The sequence below is a fragment of the Rattus norvegicus genome, chromosome 3 (assembly GCF_021556685.1).
Source record: "Rattus norvegicus strain SHRSP/BbbUtx chromosome 3, alternate assembly SHRSP_T2T, whole genome shotgun sequence".
Lineage (NCBI taxonomy): Eukaryota > Metazoa > Chordata > Mammalia > Rodentia > Muridae > Rattus > Rattus norvegicus.
In genome coordinates, this window is record NC_141536.1 from 141,846,231 (window position 1) to 141,860,464 (window position 14,234).

The window sequence follows — 14,234 nt, forward strand, 5'->3', positions numbered from 1 at the left end:
GAACTCAGAGATCTGCCTGCCTTGGCCTCCTGAGCACGGGGACTAAAGGTTTGCAACGCCACCATCCAGCAAATGAGTCACTTTTTTTTGTTAAAATTATCTCAAGGTCAAAATCCTGGGGTTTTATGTTTTTATTGTTAGATTGTTTCATAACTCATAAGATCCAATTAGAAATTAAATTTGAAAGATGGGTTTGATGGCCTATCTGTATAATCCCAGCACTTGGGGCCTAAGGCAGGAGGAGGATTGCCAATGTAAAGCCTTGTATCAGTGACTAAAGAGCTTGCTGCTAAATCTAATGGGGACTTTCTTGATGGATTGAGAGAATGGACTCCCACAAGTTGGCCTAAGACATGCACATGTGTGTTGTGGCATGTGTGCATTCAGGTATACGATGAATGAATGATTCTAAAAACGAAATCTTAAAAAGTGGGGAGACTTTTCATGTAGCATAAAATGACTCTTGATACCATGGGTAGCCATTTTACTGTAATTGTTAAGAAAATGAGTTTTCTAGGCTATTACCTCTAAGATGACTTATATTTCAGTTTTGCTTTGTAGTTCCTAGGTCGGGTCACCCTGTTAAAAAAAAATTTTTTTTTTCTATTCTTTTTTTCGGAGCTGGGGACCGAACCCAGGGTCTTGCGCTTGCTAGGCAAGCGCTCTACCACTGAGCCAAATCCCCAACCCCCCTGTTAAAATTTTTATTTATGCTTTTCTTGTAGATTCAACTTTCACGTATCAAACCACCCTGGGTGGCTAAAGGTCGGCCCACTTACCAGATATGCCCCCGGATCGTCCCCATCACGGAGTCTTCCTGCCGGGGTTGGACTGGTGCCAGGACCCTCGCAGACATTAAAGCCCGTGCTTTGCAGGCCCGAGGGGCGAGAGGCTACCACTGCAATCGAGAGGCGGCTGCCACTGCCATCGGAGGGGGGGGTGGCCCGGGTGGAGGTGGCAGTGGGGCCATCGATGAGGGAGGTGGCAGAGACGGCAGCAGTGGTGATGGTAGTGAGGCCTGTGGCCACTCTGAGCCCAGGGGAGCCTCAAGCAACCCTGGAGAGAGTGCGTCAGATCTACAGCGAACACAACTACTGCCGTCTTGTCCTCTGAATGGAGAGCACACTCAGGCTGATGCCGCCATGGTCAGAGCCAAAGGAGAGGACTCTGCTTCTCTCAGAAAGGAAGAGAACGGCCTGTTGACGAGGGCCCCGGGTGTGCTTACAAGTGGACTGGAAGATGCCTCCCAACCCCCTGTTGCTCCCACTGGAGACCAGCCCTGTCAGGCTTTGCCCCCTTTGTCCTCCCAAACTCCAGTGGCTGAGATGTTAGCAGAGCAGGCTAAGTTGCTTCCAGATGATAGGACTGAGTGTGAGCCTCGTACTCCTTCCTGGGAGAAGGGTGGTGAAGACCAAGGACCCACCGTTCCCTCAGAGGGTAGTTCTGGACAGTCTCCATTGGGAGATATACTAGGAGGAGGAAATGACCAGATCTTTGATAATATGAAGGAGCCTGTAAATATGACACCTGCTTTTATATCTGAATTGTCATTGGCTAACTCCCTACAGGATAGACCTTCTGATGATGAATTAGGAGTTGGTGCCACAGGCCCCCACATAAGGGAGAGTAGACAAGAAACTTTGAAAACTGAGGCTTTTGTATCTGGTAGTCCTGGCTCCTGGGTACCCATTCTGTCAAATTATGAGGTAATAAAAGAATCTTATCCAGAAGCCAGAGAAAATGCACCATGTCTGGAACCCCAGGATGGAAAAGGGTGGGAGAGAACTGTTCCCCTTGTGGCTGCCATGCCTGGGGGGCATGCAGAAGTTTTGCCCTACCATGAGAGCTGTGCTTCACACTGGACTGCACCTCCTCCAGGAGTCCTGGGCAGCACTTGCAGTGACAGTCAGCAGGTAGACCTTGAAAGACTGGAAATGAACGGCATCTCTGACATACTGAGTCCTCACAACGAATCCACAGATACAGCCTCTGACTCTGAAGGCCACTTTTCTGAGGACAGCAGTGAGGTTGATGCATGTGAAATCACAGTGGTAAAAGGGTTGTTGGGTGGGAGTGAAAAACAGGACTGGGATCCATCTGCCTCACTGTCCAAGGCAAGCACTGACCTAAGTGTGCTTACAAGGACAGAAGGGGTGGCTACTCCTCAGAGCTGGGTATCTAGAGTATGTGCAGTCCCCCACAAGATCCCAGACTCCCTGCTGCTGTCCAGTACTGAGTGCCAGCCCCGGTCTGTGTGCCCACCAAAGCCTGGTTCTTCAGCGGAGGTTACAAACCCACTTGTGATGCACCTGCTGCATGGTAATTTGCCCCTGGAGAAGGTTCTTGCTCCAGGTCATAGAAGCAACCAACCTGAATCCCCACATCTGCCACTTAGAGAACAGAACCAGGATAGAGGCACTCTGCAAGGTACAGGGGGAGACAATCACCTAGTTGCCAGAAGCAACCCTGGTTCTGTACAAACATTGAAAGAGTCTATTCTGGCCCAAAGCTATGGAGCAAGTGCTGGTCTTGTCAGGGCAAAGGCCTCCAAAGCTCCTGGAATGTCCCAGAAGATTGCCAGGTTGGTTCCAAGTTCAGACTCCCAGCATCCAGTGACAGAACTGACACCTTCCTCTAGCAACCTGGAAGAAATCGATTCCAAAGAGCATCTCTCTTCCTTCCTTTGTGAAGAGCAGAAAGAAGCCCATTCCCTGTCTCAAGGCAGTGATCCGGGTGCTGCCCCAGGCCAGTTTCTAGGAGATCACACTACCTCCAAAGTGCCATGTTTCTCCTCCACAAATGTGAGCCTCTCCTTTGGTTCTGAGCAGACAGATGGGACCCTGAGTGATCAGAACGATGTTGGTGGTCGCGAGAAGAAACTGTTTGGTCCTAGGAATACAGTTGCCACCCTTCAGTACCCTAGGTCTGAAGAGCAGATACCACTACCTGCTGAGGTCCCTCCAGTGTTTCCCAGTAGGAAGATAGAACCAAGCAAAAACTCTGTGCCTGATGGTGTGCAGACTGCAAGGGAAAACAGGACGCCCAAACCACCAGCTGTCTCTGCTGGCAGCATCAAGACAGAGCAGACATTTTTGAGGGATCCCATTAAAGCAGATGCAGAGAACAGAAAAGCTGCAGGGTACAGTTCTCTGGAACTAGTGGGTCACTTGCAAGGAATGCCTTTTGTTGTGGACCTGCCTTTCTGGAAATTACCCAGAGAGCCAGGGAAAGGGTTCAGTCAGCCCCTGGAGCCGCCTTCCATCCCCTCCCAACTCAGCATCAAGCAGGCTTTGTACGGGAAGTTTTCCAAACTGCAGCTGAGTCCCAGCAGCTTTAATTACTCCTCCAGCTCGGCCGCCTTTCCCAGAGGCCTCGCTGGTGGTGTGGTGCAGCTGAGCCACAAAGCCAGCTTTGGTACAGGCCACACTGCATCACTGTCCCTACAGATGTTCACTGACAGCAGTGCAGTAGAAAGCATCTCTCTCCAGTGTGCATGCAGCCTGAAAGCCATGATCATGTGCCAAGGCTGCGGAGCGTTCTGCCACGACGACTGCATTGGACCTTCAAAGCTCTGTGTATTGTGCCTTGTGGTGAGATAATAAATTATGGCCATTGGAAACATTGTACATTTAGTGTGTGTATTTTAATAATGGTTGATCTTAAATCTGTATACAGAATATCACTGATATAATGAACTCTCACTCTAGATGAGATAAATCTTGCCTCCCCATGAAATTTATAGTGCTGAAGCCCTCTGTCACTTGGCACCCTTCTAGCCTTGCCAGAAGGGTTTTCCAGGAGAAGGGGGCACTATGGTTGCCTAAGACCATCCAGCCTAAACCCTCTTGTAGTCAGGCAGTACAGTGTGGCAGGGCAACCTGTCTGACACCCAAATGGACTTGAAATTGAAGCAGGAAGGTTGGGTTCTCCATGGATGGAACTCCCCTGCCTGCACTGAGCAGGAATGTCCGTCTTCCACTGCCCTCCCTGCCATCTGCTGCTTAGCTTGGGGAGTTGATGGTTGCAGAAGCCACACAGGGTTAAAGTAACTTCCGTCTTTATCCACCAGGGGATCAAACACCCAATGACTTAGATGTCATATTTCTGTCATTTGCCAGTTGATGGAGCCAAGTTGACCTTTGGTTCTGGTGCTTCACCCAGTTTGGAACTTTAATCTGTAACCCAGGGATCCACGGATTCTCTTGGAAGCTTGAATAGCCCTTCTTGGACAATGGGGTCTGGAAATAGGGCTGTCTGCTGTGGAAATGCCATCTGTAGACTTCAGAGTCAACTGTACAGATGTTTGCAGGGGACTCCTGCTTGCCACCCACCCGTCACATTTGATTCCGTGGGAGTGGGCACCCATGCACTTGTGTATGTGAAAGTCATTTTACATTTCCAAGCAGTCTGTTTCTTATTTTTATATTTTAACTCTATTCTTGGATGTATAAAGTGAACCTTTTCGCTTCTGTAAGTATGCTCTATGCACCTCTAACGTTTTATCCTGTATTTATATGTTGTACACAGTATTGGCCAATTCTGTAAATGGATGTATTGTACAGAGAACATGAACGTCTCTTCCTTAGTTTACGTCTTCAGCACCCTTGATTAAAATGGTGTTGTCTACTTCCGTGCACCAACTGTCAAAACCACTGAGTGCTGTGTTGCCTGATGTGAGAAGGAAGTTACTGACTTGTGACCTATGGTTGGCCCTGTGCCTTGTCACCTGTGTCACCAGGGAATCTCCTGCAGTCTGCGCGCCACAGACACCATTGATCGAACATGTCTTGTTCCTTGTATCTATTCTCTTCCAGCCTTGAGTGGCTGCGCTGCCGCCACATATGACAAATTGTCATCACCAGTGTTAAGTCCTGGATTCATGGGTGAGTTCCTTGGACAACCCCGAGACAGGCTTCTGGATCTGGCTCCAGGGTCATCACCTGTCAAAGCAATATTGGGGATCGCTAGGCTCCTTTTGACTTACTTTTGACAGTAGGTTTCAGGGGAACAAAGCCATGCCTGCTGCCTGCCTCTCTCCTAACATGGTTCCATCAAGTAGATGCCCTTTGTATTTGTCTGACCTCATTCTGGTTCCTGCCATTTCTGTATTTTTACTTGAAAGTTGGGAGTCCTTGTTTAATTTAGGTCTGTCGTCTTGTGTGAGTGTTTCTGTATGAAGTATAAAAATTTGTGTGCCTTGAGCAAGTCTCATTTTCTTTGTAAGCTGCCTCTCTGCCATTTCATGAGGTGGCTCTCTTTTTGGTGGGGAGGGGGCTGGGGGATCCATGAAGTATGAGTGAGGAACTGGTAGTGAATTCAGTATTGGCCAAGTCCATGTTGTGTGCTCAGAAGTCTCTTTACCAAAGACCAGGAGCAGGAGCTAAGCATGTCCAGTCCTCCTCTTGTGCGACCTTTGACAGTGGTCTGGTCCACGGGGCTGCTCAGAAAAGCGCTGCTCTTGTATGTCTCACTGGTATTGGAAAATAAACCTGTACAACCTGCATTGGCTCCTTGTTATCTGTGGCTGCCTGGGGGTGTGGGGAGGTGGGGTTAAGTGCAGAACAGGACAGCTCCTCCTAACTGTGGGCTCCTGTGTGCAGTGGATTGGCAGCTCCACTGGTCTTTGGACTCTTGATTTGGTGATGTTACCATTGGGTGTAAGAGCTGGAAAGCTAATGGGTGTGACGGGAACTATAATAGTCAAGCTTCCTCCTTCCAGCAACTCATCCACACTACTTGCCATATAGATTCACAGAGGTGGTGACAACCTGGCCCCTTGTTCATGGTATGAGGCATTTTCAGGGTCACTACTGTTTGAACAAGACTGCATGGATGCCAAGAGCTTCAGGGACAACTACTTCAGGAGTGCTCAAATGCAGTTTTAGGATTGCATTCAGACATAACTAAGCAGAGCGGATACGGATGGAAGTGAACCTAAGTACAGCACCTGAAAATGGGAGCGCGCTTTGTGGGCACTTGGGCAGAAGGTTTGAGGGCTGCTGTTGAGCATTCCTGCTGGATTACAACGAGCTCTTGCTGGTGAAGACTTCTCTCATTCCCCCATGTTGCCATGTCAGACTCATGTCTTTATAAGCTTACAGCCTTGGCCGGGGATGGCATTGTTTCTAAAAATGAGGCAGTGGCTAGAGTACAGGCTACATCTTGTGCCACTCAAAAGCCTGGGCACTACCTGCCACTGTCTTGTCCAAATGGGTGCTGACTGCATTGACATGGAGTGATTGGTACACTTGCCACCGAGGAGGACTTCGGCTAAGCAAGGATTAATAGCTCCATAAACTCAAGACTTTAACTTGGGAATGACTGCTGCCTGTGTCACCCTTGCCCCAGAGGGAGCTCAGGATGCAGGTCTGAGGGCTGTGCCGAGGTGGCCAGACAGGCTGTGAGGTGACATTTGGTTTTCAGCCCCACTCTAGCTACTGAGTGCAGAGCAAAGATTAGAAGACCAATAAGGAAGGAACAAGGAAAGCACGAGGTCCATTTGATATCAAACATGCTCTTGATGAAATAGGACTTTGTCTGAAGGGTGTGGGGCCTGTGTACACATTGGCAATACCAGACTCAAGATGTGTGCCCATATTCAGTTTCCTCATGTAAGCTATAGAGAAAGTAGGGCTTTGTGACCTAGAGATTGCTACTTGTACCCCAAATTGGGCAGTACTTATGCCTCGCCTCCTGTCTCCATTACATCAGTGTGAAAGCCTGGCCCAAGATTTCCTGGCACAGTACTGTTGGGTGCTGCCTTGCCTCCATAGGTGGATATTCACCGTTCTGAAGACACCACTAAGAAGTGCATCTGCTGCATACTGTCAGGATGCACACAAGCTCTTGAAAGAACCAAGTGCTTCATGTAACAGTTCCTAAAAGGTAAGCCTAACAAAATCTGAATTCATAAAAAAGATGGAGACAGACCTTTCGCAAAGGTTGGTTTAGATTGTTGATACTATTGGTTTATATTTGGTACTAGGTTCTACCAGTATGGTGTGGGTATTTTTGGGGTTGGGAAGGATTGACTTTTTATTTTTAAGATAGGGTCTCATATAAGGATGCCCTGTATGACCGGGAAATTACTATGTAGATCAGGCTACCTGTGAACTCAGAGATTCCTCTGTCTTCTGAGTTTGGGGATTAAAGGCATACCTTACCTAGTGTTTTGTTTTGTTTTTAAACATTGTTTCATATATCCCAGGTTTGACACTGCCTCTTACTTTCCAGGTGCTTGGCATGAACTACTGCACCAGGTTTTATGTGGTACCGGGAATTCAACCCAAAACTTTGTGCATGCGAGGGCAGGGTATTTCAAAAGATTTAAAAGGACAAGAGATTGTTTTCCCTTACTGGGTAAAGGTTTGCCAGTATTGTTGAATGATCTTGTCAGTGCTTTAAGGTGACATTTCCCGGGGGCTGGAGAGATGGTTCAATGGTTAAGAGCACTGACTGCTCTTCCAGAGGTCCTGAGTTCAATTCCCAGCAACCACATGGTGGCTCCCAACCATCTGTAATGGGATCCGATGCCCTCTTCTGGTGCGTCTGAGGACAGCTACAGTGTACTCACATATTTAAACAAATCTTTTTTTTTTTTTAAATGACATTTCTCAGTTGATGGTGTCTTGTGTCAACTGTTAACAGCAGTGGGCTGAAAGCATCACCTTAAGCAAGAGGGACAATCCAGTATTGTGTCCTGCAGCTGGTTCCCTGTGGTTCCAGTGTGCTGTGCGGCTTCACTGAAGAGGTAAGCATTTTCTGATGGCTCGAAAGGCTGCTGGGATCCGCAATCCTGTTCTGTGAAGGTTGCGGGGCTTTTGTGGTCCCTAGTGAATCTCAGCAGTAGTTTCGGCAGGATGGGAACTTTCTTGGCATTATTGAGGATTTACTGGCCCTTGACACCCTCCCACCCCCACCTCTCAGAGGTATGTGGAGGTGCCATACCTAACCCCATATGTTCAGCTCAGGTGCACAGGGAGGGCTGCAGACAGATCATTCTTGGCCTTTAGTATGAGCATTTGACTGCTTTACAGAATTTTTGCTTGCGGTTATAACTGGTAATGTAACCACACATGGTGGATCATCACCTTGAATCCCAGCATTCAGGAAGCAGAAGCAGGCTGATCTCTGTAAGTTAAGAGTCCAGCCTTATCTACATAATAAGTTCCAGGTCAGCCAGGGCTCTGTAGAGACCCTCTCTTTTAAAAAACAAAAAACTAGTATTTGTAAATATATGTGTGTGTGTTATATGTATGTATATTATTTATATATTTTTTTTAATTCAACTTTTTTCAAACTCATGATAATCAACTTATTCCCATTCATTTTCCTGTAATGTTTCCTAAAAGCTTAACCTAAATGATCAAATGAGCAGTAGGGTGAAAACTATACAAATCAAAGCCAGGGGAAGTGGCCTTTTGTTTTCTTTCAAGGTAGAACTCATTGTCACACAGCTGAAGCCAAATTCTTTAGTGGTTGACTACTGAACTTAGGCGAGGAGTGACTCACAGTATACCTCTGCGGCAGTCTCTAGAGGGTTATGAGGTGACTGAAACTTGATTGCATCACAGGAGACCTGCCACCAGTGCTGGGCACCTGACGGGCACCTTTTCTTCCTTTTCTAACATGCCAGGTGCCAGAATGAAATTGCAGGCTTCTCTGTCTGAGCAGACCTATTGAGGATGTCTGTGAACCAATTATTGACTAGGGAAAGGTGAACTCTATTCATGGGAAGATGTTTCCAAACAAGAGTCAGAAGGACTAGGACAGGGTGGCAGTGCTGCTACTGCTGGTGGGACACAGTTGAAGCTCAGTGCTGGGTTTGTTGTTCAGTGTTTATTAAGTAGATTCAGTCTGGTATATGATATACAGTCTCAAAAGGAAAAGGATTCCACATACTTATGACATCAGTGCATTTAGCAGTAATACCATGGAGATAACCGCTCATTAACAGCTCATTGGTCTTCTGGTAAGTGAGGGAAAGAGGGCATCGGCCTGTGCTAGTCATTCCACAAACAAAACAGAATTTAGTAGCTGCATCACGTAGAAAGACACATCCTAAGAATGAAAGTATTAAGCCACATTTACTGGGAAACTCACTATACAGAACACAAACACTTTATATAGAGCATTGAGGAGGAGGTCCTCACCTGCTTAGAAGAGCCACATTAAGTTGCATAGGTGCATATCTGTAAAAATATAATTTAGCGGTGAAACCATTGATTAATAAAGTCACCTTGAAAAGTTGGTGCCATCCACTGCTTGCGGTAAGTGCCTTATGCTTACTGTCTGGAGCCCCTGACCCTCCCCTGAAGTGCTTGTGTCATCTGCACTCAAAGTCACAGTCTCACCTTACATGGAACTCACGTTCTTCCAAAGTGTGTCTCAGTCATGCCAGCAGATTGATGGCCTCTTGTGTTGTCCCTAAATCCTGCCTGGCTTGCTCCTGAAGGCCCATGAGTCCTCTTGACCTTCGTATTGCCTGCTGCTCAGAGAACTTCCTCCCAGAGCTGGGCAGTAAAGTCCTGCATCAGTGTCTCCTCTGTGTGCTGTCTCGCACCCAGCTGGCAGGAGGTGCTGCCTTGATTCCTAAGGGAACACATGATAGAGGCCCGGGGCGTCTACCAGGCAGAGTGTGTTGGCAAATCTGAGTTCCAGGTGGTGAAGGTTTTTGTTTTTAGGTGGAAACGGGTACAAAGTGAGAGGTTTTGTTTTGTGGCTTTGCTAAGCAGATGAGCTAGTGAGGTGCAATCTTCCTCCTCGAGCGCGCGTCTTGCAGAAAACACAGGGATGGGGCATCTGTACATGTAAACAGTACACTTCCACTGAGTCCAAAATTAGGAGCAAAATACAAAGGTTCACATTGGTCTTAGGTAGATACAGGCAAGAGAGGATTGAGCTGTTACGCTCAGAAACAACAAAACAAAGTCTCTAAAGCACCACTAAATTATATAAAAATCAGACCACGGACGGATTGAAACTGGTATTCTGGTGAAATACTTTACTATCTTGTAAAAAGTTTTACAAAAAATTACAAATTAAAAGTATCAACCCTCTGAGTTCAAAGCAGCATTTTGAGAATGAACTGGTGGTTAATTCTATAACCACCTGTGGAGTCATTTGTGGCCCTTGAGAATAGGGAGGGACAGATGGGTTCCACCTGTTCCAAGTCCTCTAAGACCCTCCTGCCCCTGCCTGCTCCTCCCCAACACCGTCCTTGGGAATAAACTGTCCATTTGTTGAGTGGTGAGAGAAAAAAAATCCTTTCAGATGGGTCATATACACTCTCACTGGTCTAGCAGATCATCCACCACTTCTCGATACCTTAGGGAATCTGCCCTGTGAGGACTCTGGGGTTTGAATATCCTACACTGCATTTCCATTGTGACTTGACATCACCAATGATTACTTTGTGCCCTGAGGCTTCCATCACACTGAAGTAGCTATAGGACAAGGCTTGGAGAAGCTCCTCCTGGGAAAAGGCAGGCCCAAATCAGGAAGGGAGGGCTTGAAGCTGCATCTTTTAAAACAAAAGGAAAACAGAACAAGTTCCCTGACTGAACTAGATAATGGAATCCTGTGTCCACACTGACTTGCTCCTGATATGGCTGCTCTGAGGCTTTGGGGACCGCTTCTCTGGTCAGCATGCCAGCATCCACTGGCCTGCAGCCCCTCGGGAACCCATCAGCACTGGCACTGGTTCTATGTCTCTTGAAGCAAAACACATGGAACCTATGCTCACACTGTACTCTGGGTGCAGGCTGCTGGTGGCTGGTCAAGACTGCTTGCAGTTAGAAAACACCACTTAGATGTAGATTATGCTCGTTCTTACAGATGTGTCCTATGAGGGGAGAGGGAGAAGCCTCTGCCTAGTCTCTTCTCTCCTGTCTTCTTTCAAAAATGCAAGCCATTTTGTGTCTAGCTTGGGTACTGCCTCTGGGAGCAGACACAACGTGGTAAGCAATTGATAACAGAAATTCTAGGGTGGCGATTGTCTCTGCCAATTTTCAACATTAACATTTTCACAAATTGCCTGGGGTAACATTTTGCAAAAGATCTACTGATTACTTTGAAGTATTCACACACAAAAATAAATATTTACACAAATTCAAACATCCAGGAGTCCTACTGAGCAGGTGGGGAACTGGGCACATGGCCGGCCAGCTGTGGGGAGGCCCTGGGCACTGGGTTTGTGCTGTACGAAGGGGACTCAGGTGTCCTGGCCCAGTCCAGAAGCCTGGTGAGCGGGCACATGAAGGCAGAGGTGGTGTGGCTGGGTAGGCATTGTAGGCCCTGTGAAAGACCACATTTAACCCCAGTGTGGAAGTGTGCAGGGTGGGGAGCCCTGCCTTACAGCCCTGAATCTCAACAGGTAGGGCATCTGCACTGGCACTGCCTGCCCACCCATTTGAGGATAGTCTGTCAGGCTGCCACCAGCAGTCCCTGCCATAGACCAGTTTGGGAAGGGGCACTCGCTTTGGGACCAAGAGTGGCTCTTTGTGGTTATCTTAGTGTCCACTCAGCCCCTGGCTCCCTTGAGGCCTCCTTGCTCTGAGGGAAGAAAGGCAACAGGGCTTCTGCCAGCTCTGGGCAGGGGCAGGCAGCGGAGTGCTGCTGTCATGGCTACGGAGTGTTGAGGGAGAGGCCCCCTGGCCTGCTGAGGTCTGGGTGAATCCCTGGTTTTAGCAGCACTGGTAGGTATTGCACAGAGCAAAAGGAAGTGCCTGTCAGGGAGGAAGGAAACCAGGTCAGCTTTTTCTTGTCCCTTGTCACACTCCAGGGACTGGGTTTCTTACAGGACAGGCCTTTCCAGAAGAAAGTTTGGTCCTAGGAGAATGCAAGTAGTTCTCCACTTCACTGACGATCTGATCCCTTTACTCCCATTGTGAGGTGAGGAGTGGAAACTGTAATCCCCCCTTGGGCACACAGATGCTTGACAAAGAGAAGTGTCCCTCTAGCAGGTTATCTGGGGGCTGGGTGGAGCCTGTGTTCATAAGAACTGGGTCCTTGACTAGCTCCCGACTCTATCATGTCAAGCATCTTCAAGAGCCCAGCAATGGCGAGCTGCTGGTTTTAAGGACCAAGCCCCTCTGGGCTTGCTTCTTGGACACTGGGTCTGATTTACCTCCCAGCAGACAGATACATTGTGTGGGAGTTGGGGAGACAGCCATTCAGAACACACTTGGAGCACATCCTGGAAAAGCCCACGCTGGAGTGTGAGGTAGAGTACAGGTGACCGTGTGACTGGGACTCTGTAGGATGGGTAGGGGCTTTTGTTTGTAGTGAGTGTGGGTGAGGTCCCCCTGTTTGGCAGTGTCCCTGTGGCAGCACTGGGATCTGCAACAAGACAGCCTAGTGGAGTGTGGTGGCCTTCCCAAGGGTATGCTGGGCACTCAGGACAGTGAGCTGGCACCCAACTCTGCTGGCCCCCAGCTTACATCCGTGTAGTGATATGGAATGTTAGGTACAGGGGTACATCCTTCTGATTAGACAGACACAGACTGGCAATCTGTACAAACACAAAAGAATCCATTTCAGAAAAATAAATTACTAAGGGGAGAGAAAGGGTCCACTTTTGCTCTTCTCAATAAATATGCAATTCTGCTCACCTAAGACTTGAAAGGTAATTATTGGGGGGGGGGAGGGTTCTAACATCAGGGTCCACAAAGGTGATTCCAAATAGAGCTGCAGCCCCTGTGCCTTTTCAGGGGAGCCTCAACCCTTTTAGAGCTGCCCCACTGGCCTCCTTCCAAGCAGGTCAGAGCACCCGTGTGGTGAAATTAAAAAAAAAAAAAAAGGAAAAAGTGTCCTTGTGCCCAAAGTCTCCGATGCTTGGAGTGCAGCTAGAAACAGCTCTTTTGGATCCCACCTCTTTCAGAAAACAGTGTACCAACTGGTTGAGGCAGGAAGCTGGGTCCAGGCTGGGACAGCCTCCTTCCCTGGCGTCGTGCACTCTGTGGGCCAGCGGGGTCAGTTCTGCTGTAAAATGAGGTTTTCCAGTTCATCTGCAGAACGCAGCAGGAAGGCTGCAGACTCTCGGTAGCCTGCGATGAGCTGCCGCACAGCACTGATCTCCGTGGGGCTAAGCTGGGCTGTGGGCATGGTCCTGCTGGTGCTGTTGCTGGAAGGGGTAGGTGTGGGAGGAGTGGGGGTGGAGGCCCCGCCTTTCATGCTGAGGTCTGTGGGCCCTGTAGAGAGGGAAAGATGATTTAGAGTCTAAATTTTAGAGGAAGCCAAAGCCCCTGCTTGCATCTGGGCATAGAATTGGAAGCCCTGGTCTATTTCCCCAGTAGCTGTATTCCCAGTATTTAAAATGGGGCTTTGACATGACAGGGTTGTAGGCTAAACCTTATTGTCAACCATGCAACAGGCAAAAGGGAGGCTGCGCCAAGTTCTACCAAAAATCACATGGCAAACGAAAACAATGGAATAAGGCCTGCATCAAGAACACGAGCTTTGACATCAGGCACAGCACAGTTCCAACCTAGCTTCCTGCCTCTACCTGTACCTTTCACTACTTTCTGAGGACTCCCACCAGATGTACATCCCAGCTCTGGCCCCAGGTAAGGAGCCTTGCCACTCTCCAGGTCAAGGTAGTCAAGGTTGGAAGGGGAGAAACAGTCCAGGAGGGAACTGTGCTACAGGCACTGTGAGGAAAGAGCTGTTGGCATGTTTAGGGGGCAGTAGGATGGATGTGCCCTTTCTCCAGAAGAAGGCTGGGGGGTGGGGGGGCGCTACAGAACAGCCACCATCCCAGTTTGGAGAAACAGTGAACACCCTGCCCCTAGAGGTTTTACAGGGACTTGTAGAAGGAAGAGAGGCAAGGTTTGCTTTGCCTCAGCACCTCAGCTCCTCTTCCTCTGAAGAGTTTCACTGTCCCAAGTAAGAAGGCTGATGTTCCTGGGACAGAAGGGCACAGAGGGGGGCAGAATAGTCTGCTGTCTGTCCTCTACTGATGGAAAAACAAAAAACACACAGAACAACAACAACAACAACAAACAAAAGAACAGCAAACAACAAAACCCAAGCTCTCAAAAACCCCTGGGGAAAAGGGGACGGCCTACAAGCCACCTCTTTGCCCCATTAGGAGCTCCATGGATTAGGCTGCCAGCACTGGAACTCAGCAGGTGCGTGCTCAAGTCTGTCTCTGCCACCTCATGGGCACTTTCTGAACTCCTCTGAGCTTCTAATTCCAAAGCAAAGCAAGGAGCCGCCTCTTGGGAACAAGAGTT

General features: G+C 48.4%; 2 protein-coding genes across 27 annotated transcripts in view; one reads left to right on the forward strand and one right to left on the reverse strand.

The window, feature by feature from the left end:
- Asxl1 (ASXL transcriptional regulator 1) overlaps positions 1-5,503 on the forward strand; it is a 67,937-nt gene extending 62,434 nt beyond the window's left edge. For all 9 annotated transcript variants that reach the window (XM_087652306.1, XM_087652301.1, XM_087652300.1 and 6 more), the window contains 1 exon segment: positions 726-5,503. In XM_087652306.1, coding sequence (XP_087508432.1) covers positions 726-3,599 — 2,874 coding nt within the window. In that variant the 3' untranslated portion in view covers positions 3,600-5,503.
- Positions 5,504-8,819: 3,316 nt separating this feature from the next.
- Nol4l (nucleolar protein 4-like) overlaps positions 8,820-14,234 on the reverse strand; it is a 142,500-nt gene continuing 137,085 nt past the window's right edge. For all 18 annotated transcript variants that reach the window (XM_087653384.1, XM_087653380.1, XM_087653379.1 and 15 more), the window contains 1 exon segment: positions 8,820-13,190. In XM_087653384.1, coding sequence (XP_087509510.1) covers positions 12,973-13,190 — 218 coding nt within the window. In that variant the 3' untranslated portion in view covers positions 8,820-12,972.